Genomic DNA, 22,096 nt, shown 5'->3' with positions numbered 1-22,096 from the left:
GAGAGGGAGAGGGAAAGGGCAGGGAGAGGAAAGATTCAACTTGATTCTGAAAACTGAAGCCCAGATGAATACAGGTGCCATGGACGCCCCCGTCACCACACTCCGGAAATCAGAAGGGGAAGGGGGCTTTCACAATAATCATACGGTTTTAAATCACTGAAAAATGCCTTCTCCCCTTGCAACCCTTCACATCACCCACCAAGCAGGCCAGTGGCCTCTCATCTATTCAGTTCAGGCTTCAGTCACCGTAACCAGGAGGAAGGGGCCTCTTCACACAGGGGCCTCTTCTTCTCCAGCAAACATATTTCCTGTCCTTTCCTGGGCGCTTATTTCATCTGCCAACCAGAAAGATAACTTTGTGGTGCTAACATGATCATTTCCGTGACAGACATTAAGATGTTTTTATAATTCTAAAGGTTTTGGTTATTAATAAAGGTCTTTTTAATTCAGGAGACAGACTATTGGTTACCATCAAAATGAATGAAATCAAAAAAAAAAAGGAAGCAAAATATGAGCTAACTATATAAAAATAAAAATTATTTTAAGTGATTATTTCAATATCTTTGGTATACCAAAGAACTGGAGAAGAAAAATTCTGAGTGTCAATCATGTATTGAAATGATGCTCTACTTATATTTTAAAAGGGTACAAAGAACAGAAAATAAACCCAATGAATCAAGTTTCACTTCAAAATAATTCTTACCCTCAAAATTTTAGGGCTGCTGTAATAAGCCAGGCTCAGGGTTTCAATTTCTGTACACTGTTCCAAATTTATCCTTCTGGTGCACTTAACAGCTTGGTTAACCAGAAATGCTGGAAATCGTAGCATTCCCAAGGGAAAGGGAAAAAAATTTTTAAAACAAGAAAAATTTTAACTGTCCAACAGTAACTAAAAAATTGTAATCTAAGTAAAACTGCAAAGTTATGACACAGACATAATATGCTTAATATAGGGTTTAAAAAAATATTTTTCAAATGCATAATACATTCACATGATTCAAAATTCAAAAGGCACAAAAGATATTGAGAGAAGTCTCCCCCCAACCCTTGTCCCCCAGCAACCACCAGTTCCCTTCCCCAGAGACAGTCAGCATGAAGTTTCTTGTGTATCTTTCTGGAAATATCCTATGCAAATAAACGCATGTGTATACATATGTACGTATGTGTATATATGTATATGTATGTGTGTGTGTGTATAAATTTTTTTTTTTTAGTATTTCTTTCCCCTTTTGGAAACAAACTCACAATATATATTCTGCCCTTTGTTTTTTTCACTGAACAATGTATCTTGGAGTTCAGTCTATCTCAGTACATGAAGAGCTTCCTCCTACTCTTTTTAGGGAGAATTAGTATTCTATTATAGACATGCCATAATTTATTCAACCAGTTCCCCACTAATGGAAGCTGTCTCCAGCTTTGCTATAATAATGCTGCAATCTACTGTTTTGCATGTAGGCCAGAGTTTCTGTAGGACCAACTCCTAGAAGTAGAAAAGCTAGGTCAAAGGGCATATTCATTTGCAATATTGATACATAATACCAAAGTGCTCTTCGCAGAGGCCTTACCAATTTTTAGTCCCACCAGTAATATAGACAAGTGCCTACTTATCCACAGACTTAAATTTCTTTACGCTTTGCCAATCCATTAGGTGGAAACAGTATCTCAGTTTCGTTGTGTTTTTTTTTCTCATTAATTTTTTTGGCTGCATTGGGTCTTCGTTGCTGCCTGCAGGCTTTCTCTAGTTGCGGCGAGCAGGGGCTACTCTTCGTGAGGTGCACAGGTTTCTCATTGTGGTGGCTTCTCTTGTTGCAGAGCACAGGCTCTAGGCACGCGGGCCTCAGTAGTTGTGGCACACGGGCTCAGCAGTTGTGGCTCATGGGCTCTAGAGCACAGGCTCAGCAGTTGTGGTGCATGGGCTTAGTTGCTCCACAGCACGTGGGATCTTCCCGGACCAGGGCTCACACCCATGTTCCCTGCATTGGCAGGCAGATTCTTAAATACTGCGCCACCTGGGAAGTCCCTCAGTTTCGTTTTAATTTACACTGTTCCTTTGTGTGAGCAAAGTTAAGCATCTATTCAATAGAACACATTTTCCTTCGTGTAGCAAGTGTTGCTTCATTAGGCCACATACTATCATCCACAGCTTAGCAGGTTTCTGCATAGTGAGGCTGGCTAAGGACTGGAGAGCCAGGCCTATTGCCTTCCACTGCCAAGAGGGTTACTCCATGGAGTCTATGATGCCCCTGAAGGAGAAGCAGGACCCATGGGAGGCAGCTGCATGGGTTGTATCCCTGCTCCACCACCGCCTGAGTAAGAAACTGAACGTTTCTCAGTTTCCTCATCTAAAGAATGAAAACAACCCTCCCTTAGAGGATCATTGTAAGGATCACATGGAAAAACACATGCAAGCACTTAACACAATACCCAGCATACAGTTAATCAGTGTTAACTACTGACAAACTTTAGGTCCAGTGAGGAAAGAACTTTCCAACAGGGACTTCCTTGGTGGTCCTGTGGTTAAGACTTCACGCTCCCAATGCAGGGGGGCCCGGGTTCGATCCCTGGTCAGGGAACTAGATCCCATGTGCTGCAACTAAAAGATCCTGCATGCTGCAACTAAGACCTGCTGCAGCCAAATAAATAAATATTTTTTTAAAAAAAGAACTTTCCAATAACTGGAAGAGTTAAACAACTTAATGGGCTGGTTACAGGTAGTGAGTTCCCCATCATTGCAAGTGCTCAAACAGTGACTGCAGGTTGTAGAAAAGATTCCGGCACTGGGTGGGAAACTGAACTATTCAACCTTTGAGGCCTCTTTCAACTCTAAGACTCTCTGTTTCTAGTTACGAAGTCTGTTTAATTATGACTACTATACATATAAACTAAGAACAAACTCTGTTTGCAGAGAGGAAGAAAAGTGCCCACTCTCTTACCTGCAGGGTTATTATCGGTGCACAGAGATGATGTAAGGGGAGAAGGAAATCTCAGAAATGAATGTGAAGTCTGCAGATGAACCCCATACTGCAAACAGAACAACAAACAGCTGTCATGGTGCAACTAAGGTGTTCCTTCAACACTTACTGCACACCTACTTTGTGACAGGCAGCACTGCAGGCATCGGGAACACAGGGGTGATTAAAAAACAGATGTGGTCCTTGTCCGCAGGGAGCTTACCTCTAGCTAGCTGTCCCACCCTTTTCCTTTTAAGGATGTGTGTTTCTGTGTACGCATGTTACTGCATTTGCAGGCTTTTTTATTCTAGGCAATTTTATTTCTATTCCACTGGAAGGGTATGTAGGAAGCTGACACAGGTGCCAGCAAGGGGGAAACAAGCCCTGTCCTTCACCAGAGCTGGGAGTATAAATTCCTGCAATCTTTCTGGAGAGCAATCTGGTATCGGTATTTTAAATTCCCATTCATTTTGACCAAGTTAACCCGTTTATAGGAACATATCCTAAGGTTTAATCAGACAAAAATATATGTAATTAGGGACTTCCCTGGTGGCGCAGTGGTTAAGAATCCACCTGCCAATGCAGGGGACACAGGTTTGATCCATGGTCCAGGAAGATCCCACATGCCACGGAGCAACTAAGCCCGTGTGCTACAACTGCTGAACCTGCACTCTAGAGCCCAAGAGCCACAACTACTGAGCCCATGTGCCCCATCTACTGAAGCCCGCATGCTCCAGTGCCGTGAGCCCCAACTACTGAGCTTGCGTGCCACAACTACTAAAGCCCACGTGCCTAGAGCCCATGCTCTGCAACAAGAAAAGCTACCACAATGAGAAGCCTGCGCGCCGCGATGAAGAGTAGCCCCCGCTCGCCGCCACTAGAGAAAGCCTGTGCACAGCAACGGACCCAACACAGCCAAAAAAAAAAAAAAAAAAATATATATATATATATATATATATATGTACCTATAGGAATGTTTATTGTGGATTATTTACAATAGCAAAAACTAGAAACGAATGTCTGTTAAATAGTGGAATGACTCAATAATAAATAACGACACATCCATGGAAGGAATACTTTGTACCAGTAAAATATAGCTCCAACACTAGCTCCTTCCTATACCTATGTTTTCCTCATCACTTAAATGGAGACAATGACATATCCTTCCCAGGGTTGTGTGCAATTATGTCTGAAAAGCTCTGCACAGTGCCTGGCACATGGGAAATTCTCAAGAAGTGGTAACTTTTATAGTGACACAGGAAGATGCATAAAATTTGCATCTTTGCAAATTTTTTTTTTTTTTTGCAAAGAAAAAAGCACTTTGCTGCATCTTTTGAGGTGGAAAAGAAAAAATTCTGCAAAGACAAATGCAAGCTTACCACAGAATAAATGCCTCAAAACCCTATGTTAGAATTCAACTACTCAAGTTTAATTTTCATGATCTTTGATCTATAGGCACGCACGTTAAGTTTTTTAGTTTATAATATGAATTCTATCTCTCAGGAAAGCCCGTTTACTGGGAACAAACTGAAAAGCTAACTTACAAAGACAAGATATTTGTGACGGGATGAGTGGACTTAAGTTCCTGGCTCACCTCATATTTTGCAGTATTTGGAGCATCTGGTTTGGTTGTCAAGGAAACATCTGATTCTGCATTCGTTGAAAAACCATCCGATGTTTTCATCAATTTATCAAAATTGCTTTCATCAGGCACTTCCGGATTAATAAAGGATAATGCAGGTTTATCTGTTTTTAGAAAAAACATTTTAGATCAGTATAAAACATAACATGTATAGTATATATAACATATGTAGTATTTTGGAAACAACTTTCAGTAGCATTAAGGTTGATGTGAAGACACTAAAGTGTCTCTTTTTATATTCATTTTCCCCAAGATTTCTTGACTCTTATTAAATAAATAGGGTCTTTCTCTATTGTGGAAGCAATGGTTTCTAAAGCCTACAGGTAAAGAGCACAACAGAAGCCAATAATAATCAATCTCTTTCTCTGGCCCACGGACTGAGGCATCTGCTGCATAAACCTCTAAGGGGCAACTCTCTCCAGATGGCTATGGGAATGAAAGACCCTGTTTCTACCCTCACACAGCCACCTCCAAAGCCCAGGCGGATAATGTGCCCTGTACATGAGAGGTGGGAGGAGGAGGGAACAGGCTGGTCTGTTCACTGGGCCTGTTATGTCAGAGAACATGACAATGACTGACCAGTCATTACCTCAGATTACAAATCACAGAGCAATCGCCTAAATGTTCAAGTGCAAAGGAACAAAATATAAAGACACTCTGAAAAGACGATAAAGTTAGATAAAACCATAAATGTGTCTCTGATCTTTGATATCTTGATAACATTTTACACTCACATGTACTTTGGAACTAGACACCTAACTGAGCTAAATGCTCAGATAAAAATAAAGATCCTGGGGCTTCCCTGGTGGCGCAGTGGTTGAGAGCCCGCCTGCTGATGCAGGGGACACGTGTTTGTGCCCCGGTCCGGGAAGATCCCACATGCCATGGAGCGGCTAGGCCTGTGAGCCATGGCCGCTGAGCCTGCGCGTCCAGAGCCTGTGCTCTGCAATGGGAGAGGCCACAACAGTGAGAGGCCCGCGTACCGCAAAAAAAAAAATAAAGAAATAAAAAAATAAAGATCCTGTTTTCATGCAAATATTCTTAGTAAAAATAAAAGAGAAAAAGGGAACCTGAAACCAAAGCTGAACCTGATTCTCAACTATTAAATCAGGAGGAAATAAAGTAAAACACACACACACACATACATACACATACACATACATACACACACACACACACACACACACACACACACACACACCCCTAAATAAATCTAGATTCCTATGCATGTCTACATATTATAAACACCTTTGAAATAAAGTATGAGATTTCAAAAGATAACTACACAAGCACAATTAAAGAAAACGTGCATGGCCACAGGTTTATAAAGTTACCTGCAGTTGTCTGTGGAATGGCCTCAAGATAAACTCTAGCCAAACCACAGAATAACTGCTTTAAATCTAACAATGGGACATTTTTCCATAAAAGAATTTTTAAAAGAAAAAAATTTTCAGAGTTTCACAAAGTATATCACCATCAAATACTTACAGTTTGTAATGTGAATGCAGAAAATAGATGGATTGATTTGGTCAACAAGTTTAAATACTCTCTGAGGTGGGTCTGCTGTAAAATTCAATGAATAGATGGCTGCTTTTTGACTACAAAACTGACTATCACCCCTGAAAATTAAAAAAATAATAAGACAAAGTTTTAAGGCAAATGCACACAATCTTAGCAAGATTATTTTAAAACTGTCAGATGCTTGCACTATACTATGTTAACAACTACATGGAGGATATTTATGAAAGTGCGATGTTAGAATTGAATCCACTTTTATTTAGTTTATTCAGTGTTAAATTGTTTGGCATTTTAAACTTCTTCCTCTAACAGTGAAAATATGAAGACAACTAGAATCACCTTTAAGAAAATCTTGTCAAGTATGGAATATAGATCAGAGTATAACTTTGATGTAAATGAACCTTGCAAACTCTGACAGAATCAATTACATAAAATTTTGCAGAACTTCAGATTGTTTATAAGTACTCAGAATGGATCCAAAATTCCTAATCTTTAGAATAAAGCTGTCTTCACAAAGGATTGTGAGAATGAGAAAATGTAACGTCATCTGGAAGGTTTGGGGCTTAGAAGTTACAGTATAGATAAGTCTTCAACCAATCCCAGACTTAACAAACCCTAATCTATTTGATACTGATACAGATATGGCATAGAGATATAACAAAAATGAGATATTACATACTGCTTTAAGGCTTTTTTTCACTTAATATATAGTGCCCAATATTTCCCATATCAAATATGTTTTTGTACTATTATACTAAATAGCTTCATTTATACCAATTTATTAAGATACTCCCAATTTTTTTAACCAATCCTCTACTGTTGATCTAGGCTGTTTCTAATTTTCCCCGATTATATATAATGCTATAATGACATCCTTGTACATACATTTTTATTAATATCGCCATTTATTTCCTTAGGCCATATCTCCTGAAGTGGAATTGCTGGGTCAAAAGGTAGGTACGAAAAAAAAAAAAAAAAAAAAAAAAAGGTAGGTACGCATAATTTAAGGCTTCTGGGACATCCTGCCAGATCGCCTTCCAGAAAGGCAAGATGCATCCTTACCAACACTGTAATAATAAGAGCACGTATTTCCTGTACTCTTGCCAAGATTGGATATTATCATTCAGTTTTTACCCTTTGCCAATTTCATGGGCAAAAGCCTGTTATCTCATTGTTTAAATTTGAATTTTCTCTTTTACTAGTGAGGTTAAATATTTTTCCATATAGTTTCTGCTTACTGGTATTTATTCTTCAGTAAGTTGACCATTTTTTATTAGAACGTTTGTCTTCTCATTGACTTATAACCCATATATATATATATATATATATATATTTTTTTTTTTTTGGCTGCGTTGGGTCTTTGTTGCTGCATGTGGGCTTTCTCTACTTGTGGCGAGCAGGGGCTACCCTTCGTTGCGGTGCACGGGCTTCTCATTGCAGTGGCTTCTCTTGTTGCTGAGCATGGGCTCTAAGTGCGTGGGCTTCAGTAGTTGCAGCACGCGGGCTCAGTAGTTGTGGCTCGCGGGCTCTAGAGTGCAGGCTCAGTAGTTATGGCGCAAGGGCTTAGCTGTTCCGTGGCATGTGGGATCTTCCTGGACCAGGGATTGAACCTGTGTCCCCTGCATTGGCAGGCCGATTCTTATCCACTGTGCCACCAGGGAAGTACCTGATTTTTTTTAAAAATAATGAAGTTGTCTTTTATTTTATAGTTTGCCTTTGGGTTTATGCTTAAAAGACATTCCCTAACCCAAGATCAATAAATGTTCACCTATATTTTTCATTTGCTCATTAATTTTTTTTTAACGTTTCTATCTCTTGGTAATTTACTTCGATGTAATGCTATGAAGCAGGAACCTAATGTTTTTTGTTTTTAAATAATCATCCTACATCATTTACTGAATGATCCAAACTTTACTCCACAGAGATGAAATACCATATTTATATTAAATACATAAGTAGAAAAAGACATAATACTTTTTTAAAAAATGAGCTGGTGTAAAATCAGTACACACAACTGATTTTGGGCCTTTCTATTCTCTTCCAATGACCTACTAATCTGTCTTGAATTAATACACATTATTTTCATTATTATAGTGTTACAACTGTTTTAAACCTAGAAGTTTGCTCTTCTTATTCAATAACGTCTTGGCTGTTCTGTTTATTCTTCCAGATGAATTTTAGAATCATTTTGACACATTATCCCTCTCCCAACTGACTAGAATTACATTATAATAAATTGAAATGTATAAGTAATGATTCTTCCCATCCCACTACACAGACCGTATCTCTCCAGTTATTCAAATGTTTTATGTCTCACTATATTTTGAAGTTTTTCTTCACAAAAATTCTGAATAGTTAAGTTTAATTCTAACTATGTTAAATTTCTATTGGTGTTATGAATAGAATCCATTTCCATTATATTTTTTGAATGTTTATTGATGGGGTATTGATTTATTTTGTAACTGGCCTCTTTTCCAAATGCTCTGTATAGTTCTAATGGTATATCAGTTGTTATTGTAGGCATAAAGAATATTTTTGAAAAACCGTGAGTAGTATTAATAAGAAAAGATCCAGCACTGAAAAATCTACGAGTCCTACTGGGCCTTACAGGATGAGTAGGAATCAGACAGAAAGGGAATGGGACACTAATCCAAGTACAAGAATGACATTGGCCAAGGATGGGTAATGTACTGATGGTATTTGGAAAACAGAGTACCAAAAGTGGGCTGGATGGTGGATACCAGATGGGGTTAGTAGGAAATAAGATCTGAAAGAGGCTGGGATGGATATGAATCCAGGTTATGGATTCTGTAGGTAATGAGAGTTTTTGAAGGTTCTTTAGCAAGTGAGTGATAAGTTGAGGCGTGAGCTTATGAAGAGGAAGAAAGTAGGAATGGATAAATATGAGGGCAATCGTAAAAGACAACTCAGCAGAATGGGACTCTTCACCCCTCCCCTTCGAGTCAGGCAGCTCTCCAATCCTGTGCAGTGAATCAGTATCACATCCGTACATTTCTCTTTAGTCCCACTGTCACAACCTTCAGGGGTAAAAGAGAGGGCACCTATTAATCCTCATCTGCAATAGCTTCCTACTTGGTTCCCTGTTACCAGGCCTGGGCCCTGTGATCTACTGTCCATGCTGCTGCTAAATTTATTAAGTTGGGAATCTAATCACCTCACTTCCCGGCCCCCTGAAGAATTCAGGAAAAATCCAAACCCCTCAGCATACACACAAGGCCCCTCAGAATTTGACCCCTGCCATTCCCCACACTCCTCTGGCTCCACCCTTCCCTAGCCATGCTGAGTTACCTGCAGTTAAGGCAACAGGCTGTATTCCTTCACCCCTATGCAGCTCCCTCGGCCTGGAATGCCCTTCCTGATTCCGCGCTGGCCAACTTCTACTTGTTCTTCAGAACCCAGCTCAGTTATTTTCTAGAAAGACCTCCCTACTCCCACTCTCTGGGTTAGATGCCACTCCTCTGAGTTCTCCTAGTGTCTGGGGCAGAAACTGTCATCCACTCATCTGTCTCCCTTATTCATGAGCTCTTTGAAGGCAAGACCATGTCTAACTCATCTTTAAATCCCTGGTACTGGCACACAGGAGGGCTCAGGAAAGGCATGGTGAGATGTGAAAGACGGCTTTAGATGTGAGAAGGCAAGGAAAAGACAGGAGTCAGGGTAGCCTCCAGGTTTCTGGCCTGGATTTCTGCCTGGGTAGAGAAAGTCAAAAGGGGATACTTGAGGGTCAGTTAGGGGTGGAGGGGAGAAATACATTAATCCAATAATCTTAACAATAAATTTACAAGTTATTGGACGATAGGACTAGCTGATGACAGTTCAGCAAATGTAAATAAACTTTTTATGAGTTGGAATCTACATAACAAGAACACACAACTAATTAGGACTATTAGTTTTGATTTCAGTATTTCTACACTCCATATTCAGGAGAAAGTCACAAGCAAAACTAACAAAAAATTCTGAGGTCCTCTCCTGAGGGCACTACAAATTCAGCTCTAACTTCTAAACCATGAGGTCCACAAACCACACCTAATTTTGTAAATAAGTTTTACTGAAACGTAGTCATGCCCATTCATTTACATATTGTCGATACTGCTTTTGCTCAACAATGGCAGAGTTGAGAAGTTGCAACAGAGACCATTATGGCCTGCAAAGCTTAAAGTATTTATTATGTGGCCTTTTACAGAAAAAAGCTGGCTGACCCCCATTCTAAATAGTCTATATCTAAAATTACAATACTGGCTAATTTTTTTTAAACAATTACATTCTAAATAATCTCAAATTGGAGCAGATACCTCACTCTCAGGCTCCTGGTACTTACTAAGACAGGAAAACAGAATGATTTTCAACAAAGACTGAACCACAATGTAGTCCAGCTAGCCACAAAAATAATCTGACTAGGGCTTCCCTGGTGGCGCAGTGGTTGAGAGTCCGCCTGCCAATGCAGGGGACACGGGTTCGTGCCCCGGTCCGGGAAGATCCCACATGCTGCGGAGTGGCTAGGCCTGTGCGCCATGGCCACTGAGCCTGCGCGTCCGGAGCCTGTGCTCCGCAACGGGAGAGGCCACAACAGTGAGAGGCCCACATACCACAAAAAAACAAAAATAAAAGTAAATAATCTGACTACAACACCCCATGCTCCAAGCATTTTTACAATATCAGAAGTAGATTCAGGGCTTCCCTGGTGGCGCAGTGGTTGAGAGTCTGCCTGCCAATGCAGGGGACAGGGGTTCGAGCCCTGGCCGGGGGGGATCCCACATGCCACAGAGCAACTAAGCTCGTGCTCCACAACTACTGAGCCTGAGCTCTAGAGCCCGCAAGCCACAACTACTGAGTCCACATGCCACAGCTGCTGAGGCCCGTGCGCCTGGAGCCTGTGCTCCGCAACAAGAGAAGCCACGACAATGAGAGGCCCGTGCACTGCAGCGAGGGGTGGCCCCCGCTCACCGCAACTAGAGAAAGCCCGCACCACAGCAACAAAGACCCAACATGGCCAAAAATAAATAAATTAATTAATTAAAAAAAAAAAAAGAAGTAGATTCAATTTCCCATTGGGCAATAAATTTCCCATTGGGCAATTTCCCATTGGGCAATAAAATTTCCCATGGGAAAAACACATCACACTTCCAAAAAGCATTCAACCTATCAAGTTTCAATCGCTAAAACTTGATACAAGACTAAATGTAAATTAGCTATCTCTGAATAATAAATTGGTCCCATCCTGAATAAATTAACCTCTCCTAAATGCTGCTATTTTATCTGAATTATGAGAAGCAGAAAAATCAGAAGAGATTATTTCTTTACCTTATAATCGACTGGTAATGTCATTTTCCATTATTCTCCTAGACAATGTGAACTGTGAGAATTCCTGGTAGATTCGTCCATCATAAAAGTATAAACAAAGCTTTCCTATCTATTTAATTTTTTGTTACAAGTCTACAACAAAAGCTGTAAAATTATGTTATGTCTACAACAAAAGCTGTAAAATTAAACTGTACTTTTCACCCTAGGCTATACATGAGACTAATTCACAGATACAAAAATGTGACACCTTATCTGTTTACAAATCACAGTGAAACGTAATTCAATATCTGAACACAGAGATTTCATTATACCCTTTGTAAAAAGTACACTCTCTCTTCTCTTTTGCCTGAGCTATCATCTGGCTGGATGCAAATAAGGGATAGACACTCTTGTACATATTGGTTTGGACAGCATGACTTCTGAATGATGCAAAATTCAGAAAATCAGGTTTGCGTTTTTCAGCCTGGGGGATTTTTCACTTTCTGTCCCAAAATTTTATAATCTTGGTCCAATTTTATCAAACCTGCATGTGTCACAAACTTACATGACAACTGGGATTGAGCAGGCAGAAAAGACACTGAAATCCACGGAGCTGCAATCAGGATCACAACAGCAGTTGACATCACACAGTGCTGGAGACAAGTCACAGACACACAGAGCAGCAACTACAGAAACAAGAGAGGTGGGGTGCAGAGCGTCACAATCAGCAGGTAGTGACTGCCCCCCTGCCACTGCAAGGTACCAAAAATCCATCTCATACAGAAGGTCCATTTTACTTTTCCTATTGCACTTTGGGGGAAATTTGTGAAGTGAAAATAAGTCAGTTTGAGCACTCCTCCATCCAAGGTTTCCCCCAAGTGGCTAATCATCTGACTCACCTGGAAAGTTCTGTTTGTATTCTACCTAGAAAGACTCCGATTTGGTAAGCTAACTATGAAACCAGACACCTGTTTTTCAAAAACTTTCCAGGTGATGCTGATAATTAAAACAGGTTTAAGAACCAGCACAGTAAATCGATTGCCTGACCAAAAGAACCACCAGTTTAACACTGCAGACTCCTGAGCCCCTCCTCCAGAGATTCCAATTCAGAGGAAGGGCCCACTTAAGGCTGCCAAGAATCAGGGTTCTCTATCTTGTTCCTCTCCTCAGACGTCAACTGCAGCTTTGAAGCTGAGCCCACATTCACAGGCTATTGGCCAAGAATCAAACTGGCTCAAGTTCTTTGTACTTGGGATCCTAGAAATATCTTTCGTAATTCAGACAATAAAAGCATGGGAAGAGGTAGGAAGCCCCACTTAGCAAATTTTAATTTTTACTAATGATGACTACCTGGATTTTTAATTCCCTATTTTAGTCTGTCAAACAGGGGGGCAAAAAACTTTTAAAGAGATAGCAGAGCATGAGAATGATAAATACTGAACTCATGGTAGTTTAATTACTGCTGGAAGGGAGGGAATAAGATCAGTGCTTCAATCTTACCTGTAATGTTTTTTCTTTTTTTGAAAAAGGATTTCATGCACAAACAAATTTAAAAAAGGGATCTCAAGCAAATGTTGATAGACAATACATACAACATTCTTATTTGCATTTATGAATTATTTTACAATGTTTCCCTCTAGCCAAGGACTCCTCTGTGTGCTTAGAAGTGTTGAGGCACCCTGCCTTATGTGTTCAAAATTAATGTTGATTTGTTTTACAAAACTTAAAGCCTTTGTAGGTAGGTAGCTATAAGACTACTAGGGACAAAGCAATAGTGTTTAATAACTTTACTTAGGAAAAAAAAAGGTCTCTATCCATGTGAGTATACTTAATCAGCCAACAAGTATCTGTTGAGCACTCCCAGGGTCTAAGTAGCACTCAGCTGCTCTTCCAAGCCTCTTCACGTCTACAGGGTACTAATGAACAGAGCTCACATTCAAGATGAAAGTTATCATCCTTCTCTTCCACCTGTAACCCATTCTGCAAACGGCTGCCCAGTTCTCCACTCCCAGTCAGTCTCCTGCTACAACACGTACCCAGGGTGTGACCTAAAATCAGTCAAGTAATTCACTAACATGAAAAATGGGAATAACCCAACATCCTAAGGTTGTTATAAGGATTAAATGAGATACATCACAGATGAAATGCTTAGCACAGGGGCTGCTACACAGTAAGCAGTTAATAAATGCCAGCTGTCATTTATTATCATTACTTGCACAGGTCTAAACAGAGGCCCTTTAAAAAGACGAAGGAAAATGTAAATTCATCCTCCCATTTTGGAAAAACAGCCCTGAACACCTATTAATGATGGTTCATGAACAGCTTCATTTTGGGGAGAAAGTGCATTAACAGATGAAATATTTACATGGATAAAAGACAACTCAGTCCAAAAATATCTTAGAGAATTTCAGATATTGAATACTCTGCTGTATTCTGTCCCAATTTATCACTTAACTTCCCTAATTCATCAAATAAATAGTTTTGATATAAAACAAAGCTTTTTTTATATTGAAATAGCAAATATATTTCTCTGTACTTTTTCTCAGGACTACTCATAATTTATAAAGGAGAAATAATGGTTCAGTAACTGAAGCCCTAGAGTTCAGAATGTCAGCCAATGATGACCTTTCTATCTACTAATACTGAACCTTACTCAATTTAAGAAAAGATCTTTTTCTCTTAAGAAGGGATAAAAAATACTGCATACCTATTGGAGTTACAGTCAGAGGGCTTAAAAGGGATTTTTTTGAGATCACAAACCCCTTTGACAAACTACTCACTGCTACGAACTCTCACCCCAGAAAAATGCATATTCACAAAAGTTTGCACTCTATCTTGGAGTCACAGCTATCCCCTGAAGTCATCCATGTCGAATCAGATTACCAAATAGTCACCAAATGTGTGACTCAAGGATTAGATCACTTTCTGAGAAATATGTCAATTATCCCTAAAGATGAATCTTGAGAAGTGGATATAACCCCTCACCCCATAACTTCCCACCTCCAACTCAACACAGGAGGAATCCTGGGTTCTTATAATTCAAGTCAACAGACAGGGGCCTTGACCTAGTCACTTTCAGTAAACTAGACTTTTTGCGTCTCTTTTTGATAAGTGAAAAGTTCAACGTATCCTATGCACTTAATTCCCACAACTGTCTACAAACTTTCGATTTAATTTCGTGTTCAGCTGCAAAGCTGCAAGCAAGTATTCATTCATTATCACCTTTAGCGTTAATGTTGTCCAAGACCACTGCAAGTACTTTCAAAGCTTTTTATATTGTCCCACTTGGGCTCGCTGAGCCTTGGTTTTCTCATCTGTCTGACAGTGAACAATAACATCTACCTCTAACGGTTGTTGAGAGAATTAATGCCTATGAAACACTTAGCAATGCCTGCACACAACAAGTGGTCAATAAACATTAACTATCATTATTATTACATCCTCACCCGGGCTACCACCCCCCGCAGTCTGGATCACTGTAGATCCCCAGGAATTGGCACTTGGTACCCACCGTCCGTGACCGGAGTGGGCCTGGGGTCGGAGGAGGGCCTGGGAGCCCTGGGGGTTTCATGGGGCCTAGGAGATACAGCAGGTCGGAAAGTCGTCGGAGCTGGCTTCGTGGAGTTCAGGGCCTCCGTCGTCACCACCGGGGTGTCCCCGACCTGGGCGCTCACGGAGGCCCAGCAGTCCACGATCAAGAGCAAGAGCAGCGGGAGATCCCGCAGCCCCATCACCAAGCGGAAACCCGCGCAGCTAGCAGCCAAGGACCGCGCGCTACCTGGCAACCGCGGCGGCTGGGTGCGGGGCATCACGGGAAGGGTCGCGAGAGGACGCGACAGACTGGGGGCGGAGGGCGGGGCCTGGGCGAGGCGGGCGGAGGGCGGAGGGCGGGGGCGGGGCGGGGCCTGGGCGGGGCCGGCCACAAGAGGCGGGGATGGGGGCGGGGGAGAGGGGCGGGACTGTGGAACGCGGGCCTGGGGCAGTGTGAAGCCAGTGGACACCTGGGGCTTGTGAATCCCGCATGTGGTTTCCAAGCGGACTGCGGTACTTGTTTAAAAAATGCGGATTTCCAGGTTCCGCCTCAGGGGATTCTGAATCAATAAGCCTAGGGCAGGGTCCAGGGATCAATATTTTTAACAAATGTCCTAACGCAACCAGTGGGGGGGACAGAAATTTTGGGACCCACCCTCCTAAAGCTACTAAATAGGGCTTTTTGAAGGAGCAGAGATCACATCACTATCCTTGAATTTTCTCTGTCTCACACCTGTCGACACTTTCTTTGCCGTTTTTGTTTTAGCCCACTTAGGCTCTCTGAGCCTCAGTTTTCTCATCTGTATGACAGGGATAGTAACTACCTCTAGGGCTTGTATCCCAGGAAGTCACCAGATAACTTCTGTTCACTGTGTTGTGATAAGGGGGACAGATGAAAACTTAATAACTTTTTCTACAGACAAAAAAAATTGACAGAAATTAAATAGAATGATTTATAGGTGTTAAAAGGAAAAAACAAAGCAAATCTACTGTAACTCTACAAAATGAATTGAAGACAAGACTCAGGGAAGCCCCTCAGTTCTAAGCTGCCATATTTATAGAAGTATTCCAGCCCAGGTATGTTGGCTATATCTTTGATACTTAATCTCATTACAATTCAGAAATGAATGTGAAAATACTTAAACGTATCATGGTAATTATTCAGGAAACACATTTTTCCAATTTGGAAGAATGCCAAGGGAATTCCCTGTTGGTCCAGTGGTTAGGACTTGGCGCTTTCACTGCTGGGGGCCTGGGTTCCATCCCTGGTTGGGGAGCTAAGATCCCACAAGCCACGGCGCAGCCAAAACTAAATAAATAAATTAATTAAAATTAAAAAAAAAGAATGCCAAAACAGTATATATACCTAGTTTATTAAATTTATACAGCAAAGCTAAATCATCAAAATGACATCTTTAGCACCTTCCTATGGCATTCCAGAGAAAGTGTATAAAATATAATTGGATCAAATGTGTAATACAGATATTTCCAATTCTTTTCTACAGAGGATTGTTTTAACATCCACCTGAAATTCTGGACCACTTTTAATAACGCTTGTATGTAACGCTTTCCTTAAAAAAAAAAACCTATTATTTTCCAAACCTTCATCTCACAACTTCTAAATCCAGGATGACTTGTTTTTCAATCTTCTCTTTACTTCCAGGCCTCTACTTTCTTTTCTATACCTTAGTATCTGTCAATCATGTTGTCCTATTTTCTGTTTTGAAATTTTAGGCTGTTGGATTAAATTTTGATAAAGTGACCGTCAGTTCTAACATTTTCGAGTTTGTGGTTTGGGAAATAATCTCACCACCCCTTTTAGTTCAATCTCAAACACTCCGTAGGTGGCCCAAAAGTAATTTTATGACATTTTATACAGTCAAGATGAGGGCTGCATCAGCTCAGATCCATTTTGCAAACCTTGGGAACATTGAAACTTTTCATTTCACAGCTGACTCCTTTCTGCTAGGTTTTTTTTCATCTTTCAACCCAAAGGATCCTTTCTCTCTTCCTTGTCCCCCCGCCTTGGCAGATTCCCTCATTAAGATGGAAGGACACAAAGAAGGGCCAAGATCTATTTCCATATTTTGTCCAAAACTGCAGCATTTGCGTTGTGCGTAAATGTTTGTGATCTAAAATGTCCATCTGTTTCTCTATGATTATTGGCATTCTCAATTCCTTATAGCCTGTGCCAGCATTGGGAGGAATCAAGACAATTTCAGCTTTTTGGAATTCTGCACTTGGAAGCTGCCGCACGAGAGGAGCCTGAAAAACCAAAGACAGGCGTAGCTGGGTGGAAAAATAGCTGAGTCTGACTTCATATAACAGTGATAACCCCTCTGTCTTGGTCTTTGGTGTGGTTTGGGGTGAGTTGACTATTATTGTTGTTATTATTATTGCTAAAGTCGTGGCTTCTAATCTGTCTAAAATTAAGTATGCAGTTTTGCCTATGATTAAGTATATACACCCATCTTTATTCATCCGAGCCAAATATTTTACAAATAGGGAGGCAGAATCATTAGGCTTTATAAAGGGATTTCTTAGAACGACAGGAGATGAAGCCTGTGTGAGGAGAAAGGACTGACTCTATTGTTTTGACTGAAGTGAACTGTCGAGTAATTCATTTCTAAATCAACACCCAGAAGAAAATAATCCCCAGCTTCTCTCCTCCTTGCATTTCCCACATGCCTAGTCAACCACCAGATATTATTCTTGTTCTTCAAATGTTTTCTGAAACATTATGGGGGCAGAAGGGCTATTTGAGCAGACTTCACATTCTTGAAAGGTCTCAAATTTACAAGTTTGACCGTTTCTGAAAGTGAAGTAATAAATACAGTCACAGACATGCGTTGACAAGAATGAAACAATTCTTTGTTTACCAGACAACTTTAAAGTTGCATCCTATTATTGGACCATACTGAAGTTTGAATAAACTAATCAGCTTTTTAAAAATTAATTAATTAATGTATTTATTTACTTTTATTTTTGGCTGCGTTAGGGTCTTCGTTGCTGCATGCGGGCTTTCTCTAGTTGTGGTGAGCGGGGGCTACTCTTCATCGCGGTGGTGCGCCGGCTTCTCGTTGCGGTGGCTTCCCTTGTTGCAGAGCACTGGCTCTAAGCACGCGGGCTTCAGTAGTTGTGGCACGCAGGCTCTGTAGTTGTGGCTCGCAGGCTCTAGAGCACAGGCTCAGTAGTTGTGGCGCACGGGCTTGGTTGCTCCGCGGCATCTGGGATCCTCCCGGACCAGGGCTCAAACCCATGTCCCCTGCATCGGCAGGCGGATTCTTAACCACTGTGCCACCAGGGAAGTCCCAAATAATTGGCTTCTTAAGAACAACTTTAAGGGGCTTCCCTGGTGGCACAGTGGTTGAGAGTCCGCATGCCGATCAGGGGACACGGGTTGGTGCCCCGGTGCAGGAGGATCCCACATGCCGCGGAGCAGCTGGGCCTGCGAGCTATGGCCGCTGAGCCTGCGTGTCCAGAGCCTGTGCTCCGCAACGGGAAAGGCCACAGCGGTGAGAGGCCCGCGTACCGCAAAAAAAAAAAAAAATTATTTTCAGATTGAAACATTTCAATCACAATAAAAGGTACAAAAAAGACCACTGTACACTGCACCGAGATCATTCAGATTTCACATTTTTCCACATTTACTCCACATTTCTTTTTAGTCGGTTTTATTGAGGGATAATTTATATACAGTATAAATTTTTGCATACAGTTTTTTATATACAGGTTTTCTCATGCACCAATGTACAGTTTTTTTGGTATACAGTTTTATGATTTTAACTAACACATACAGTCATGTAACCACAGCCATAATCAAGATACAGAACAATTTTACCACGCAGAAAATTCCCCTCATGCTCCTTTATAGTCAGCCCCTCCTGTTGTCCCAGACCTATAAGACATTGACCTGCTTATTTTCTATCCCTGTGATTTTCCCTTTTCCAGAATGTCACATGGATGGAATCATACAGTATGTAGCCTTTTGAGCCTGGCTTCTTTCACTTAACCTAATGCCTTTGAGATTTATCCACATTGCATGTATCAACAGTCTGTTTCTTTTATTATTATTATTTATTTTTAAGAGCTCAGCTTTTTATTGACCGTGTTACTAAAGATGTTTAGTCAAAAAGACCAAAGCCCATGTCATCATCGGACTCTTCAGATTCTTCTTTCTTTGCTTCTACTTTCTTCTCCTCAGCTGCGGCAGCAGTGGTGGAGGGGGCAGGATCTCATGCTGGGGCAGCACCAGCTGCTGGGGCAGGTCCACCAGCCCCCACGCTGCAGATGAGGCTCCCAATGTTGACATTGGCCAAAGCCTTTGCAAACAAGCCTGGCCAGAAAGGTTCAACATTTACACCAGTGCTTTAATGAGGGCATTGATCTTATCCTGGGTGACCATCACCTTATTGTCATGCAGGATGAGGCCGAGTAGATGCACGTGAGCCCTGAGACGGAGGCCATGGTACGGGCCAGTGCTAGGCGGGGGCTCGTCACCGGATGAAGTGAGGGCCTCACCCCAAGGCGGCCTTAGCTTCCTTGGAAGGACCAAGAGGAAAGGGGTGTTTCTTTTATTACTTTTATTATTATTATTATTATTGTAAAAAACCCCACATACCATTAAACACCATCGTAATCATTTTTTTTTGTTTGTTTGTTTGTTTTTTGTTTTTTGGGGTTTTTTTTTTGCGATACGCAGGCCTCTTACTGTTGTGGCCTCTCTCACTGCGGAGCACAGGCTCCGGACGCGGAGGCTCAGCGGCCAGCAGCCGTGGCTCACAGGCCCAGCCTCTCCGCAGCATGTGGGATCTTCCCAGACCGGGGCACGAACCCGCGTCCCTTGCATCGGCAGGCGGACTCTCACCCACTGCGCCACCAGGGAAGCCCAATCGTAATCATTTTTAAGTGTACAGGTCAGCAGTGTTAAGTGTTTTCACATTGTTGTGCAACAGATCTCTAGAACATACATCCAGAGGAGTGTGGGGTGATGTTTCATTGTGGTTTTGATTTGCATTTCTCTAATAATTAGTGATATCAAGTATCTTTTCCTGTGCCTATTGGCAATTTGTATATCTTCATTGGAGAAATGTCTAGTCAGGTTTTTTGCCCAATTTTTAATTGGGTTTTTGTTATTGTTTTTGAGATGTGGAAGTTCCTTATATATTCTAGATATTAACCCCTCATCAAATATGTGATTTGCAATTATTTTTCTCCCATTCCATAGGTTGCCTTTTCACCCTGTTGATTGTTTCTTTTGACACACAGAAGTTTTTAAGTTTGATGTAGTCCCACTGTTGCCTGTGCTTTTGGTGTTATATCCAAGAAATCATTGCCAAATCCAATGTCCTGAAACTTTTCTCCTATGTTTTCTGCTAGGAATTTAATAGTTTCAATCTATTTTGAGTTAATATTTGTATTTGGCATAAAGTAAGGGTCTAATTTCATTCTTTTGCACGTGGATATCCAGTTTTCCCAACACCATTTGTTGAAGAGACGGTCCTTTCCCCCTTATATAGTCCTAACACCACTGTTAAAAAATAATTTGGCCATATATGCAAGAGTTTCTTTCAATCCACTCCTTTCTATTGCTGACAAGTATTCCATAATGGATATACCACCATTTCTTCATTCATTCACAAGTTGAAGGAATTTAAGTTTTTCCAGTTTTTGGCAATTACAAATAAAGCCACTATAAACATTCACATACAGATTTTGTGTGATTTTCATTTCTCTTGGGTGCATACCTAGGAATGAGATTTCTGGGTTGTATAGTGAGTGGCTGTTTAATTTTATAAGAAAATTCCCAACCTTTTCCCAAAGCGACGTACCTTCTGCATGCCCACCAACAGTGTATGAGACTCCAGTTGCTTCTCGTGCTCGTGAAAGCTTGGTATGGTCAGTTTTGTTTGCAATTTCATTTTTAGCTATTCTAATAATTGTGTGGTGGTATCTCACTGCAGTTTTATTAGTTGGCTTTTAATAAATCCAATCATCTTGTAATGGCACATTTACTTGGCATTTTAACCTTGGGGTTAAAATGAATTTGTTAAATATTAAATGAAGAACTTAACTCTTCATTTTTCTGTAAACAAAGAGCCTCAGAAAATGAAAGTGGGCTTCCCTGGTGGCGCAGTGGTTGAGAGTCCACCTGCCAATGCAGGGGACACGGGTTCTTGCCCCGGTCCGGGAGGATCCCACATGCCGCGGAGCGGCTGGGCCCGTGAGCCATGGCCACTGAGCCTGCGCATCTGGAGCCTGTGCTCCTCAACGGAAGAGGCCACAACAGTGAGAGGCCTGCGTACAGCAAAAAAAAAAAAAAAAATGGAAGTGAGCTGACCTCTTGGTACCACTGAAGGGCACTGCTCACTCCTCCCCCACTTCAATTTCTGTTTCCATGTTGTAAACATGTTTTCATCGTTTTGTTCTCAGGATCTGCAGGTAGCCCCGTTTTCATCCACCCCTTACTGGCAGCCTGTGAGTGAGTTCTTCTTGAGGCCTGAACGTGCTTCATTTTACCTGGTCATGGGGTCAGGCATTTCTGCTACAGCTTGTTTAAAGCCTTTACCTTTTGTTAACCCAAATTTGTTGGAAAGAACATGGAGACCAAAGCAAAGCAAATACAAGACTGCATAAGCCTATGTCAAAAGCACCAACCTCACACTGTTAAAGCATGTTCTCCATGCCCCAAATCAGAATCCATGGTCTGACAAGCGTGCAGGTAGTTAAGAAGACAATTTAAAAATTAGAATGTCCTGGAAACATCAGAATTATTATAGTCATAGTTATGAAAAATCTGGATGGAATTAACCCTAAATCCAAACCCCAGAATCCCCACCTCTACATTATTGTCCACTTATTGGGGGGGAAAAAAAAGATGGCCTGATAAGAAAAGATGAAGTTTAACTAGGTCTGTTTGGACAAAGACTTAAATTGGTACCTCTTTTTAATAGGGATCATTTGTGTATTCCTTAAGACGAATAATGAAAGTCCGTCCAATCTAAATCTAGCTGTAGTTTCTCCCTCAGAGGGCAACTGCTTACTATAGTGGGATAATAAAAGATCAGTCATATTTTAACTTCTGTCACCTTCTGAAATGAATCAGCCTAAAAGTTTCCTCTTAAAATGTTCTCTGCAAGACATAAGAAGCTGG

The 22,096-nt window shown here is 41.1% G+C and overlaps 1 protein-coding gene and 1 pseudogene across 4 annotated transcripts in view; both read right to left on the bottom strand.

The window, feature by feature from the left end:
- Positions 1 to 15,243, bottom strand: part of TCTN1 (tectonic family member 1) — a 35,847-nt gene extending 20,604 nt beyond the window's left edge. The window contains exons 1-6 of one of the 4 annotated variants that reach the window (XM_089894479.1): positions 14,924 to 15,243; positions 11,978 to 12,098; positions 6,082 to 6,212; positions 4,546 to 4,697; positions 2,934 to 3,021; positions 704 to 813 (exon numbers count right to left, since the gene is read on the bottom strand). In XM_089894479.1, the coding sequence (XP_089750605.1) occupies positions 704 to 813; positions 2,934 to 3,021; positions 4,546 to 4,697; positions 6,082 to 6,212; positions 11,978 to 12,098; positions 14,924 to 15,221 (900 nt within the window). In that variant the 5' untranslated portion in view covers positions 15,222 to 15,243. Of the gene's footprint in view, positions 1 to 703; positions 814 to 2,933; positions 3,022 to 4,545; positions 4,698 to 6,081; positions 6,213 to 7,349; positions 7,778 to 11,977; positions 12,099 to 14,923 lie in introns of those variants that run through there. The other 3 variants (XM_089894478.1, XM_089894477.1, XM_089894480.1) reach the window with 3 other exon arrangements.
- Positions 15,244 to 18,162: 2,919 nt separating this feature from the next.
- Positions 18,163 to 20,906, bottom strand: LOC149747548 (large ribosomal subunit protein P1 pseudogene; annotated as a pseudogene).
- Positions 20,907 to 22,096: the final 1,190 nt, after the last annotated feature.

Source organism: Delphinapterus leucas, chromosome 14 (assembly GCF_059928025.1).
Source record: "Delphinapterus leucas isolate spDelLeu-1000000601 "Yukka" chromosome 14, BTC_Dleu_Yukka2, whole genome shotgun sequence".
NCBI classification, from domain to species: Eukaryota; Metazoa; Chordata; class Mammalia; order Artiodactyla; family Monodontidae; genus Delphinapterus; species Delphinapterus leucas.
The sequence above is the reverse complement of the archived record's forward strand: the minus strand, read 5'-3'. Positions and strand labels throughout refer to the sequence as shown.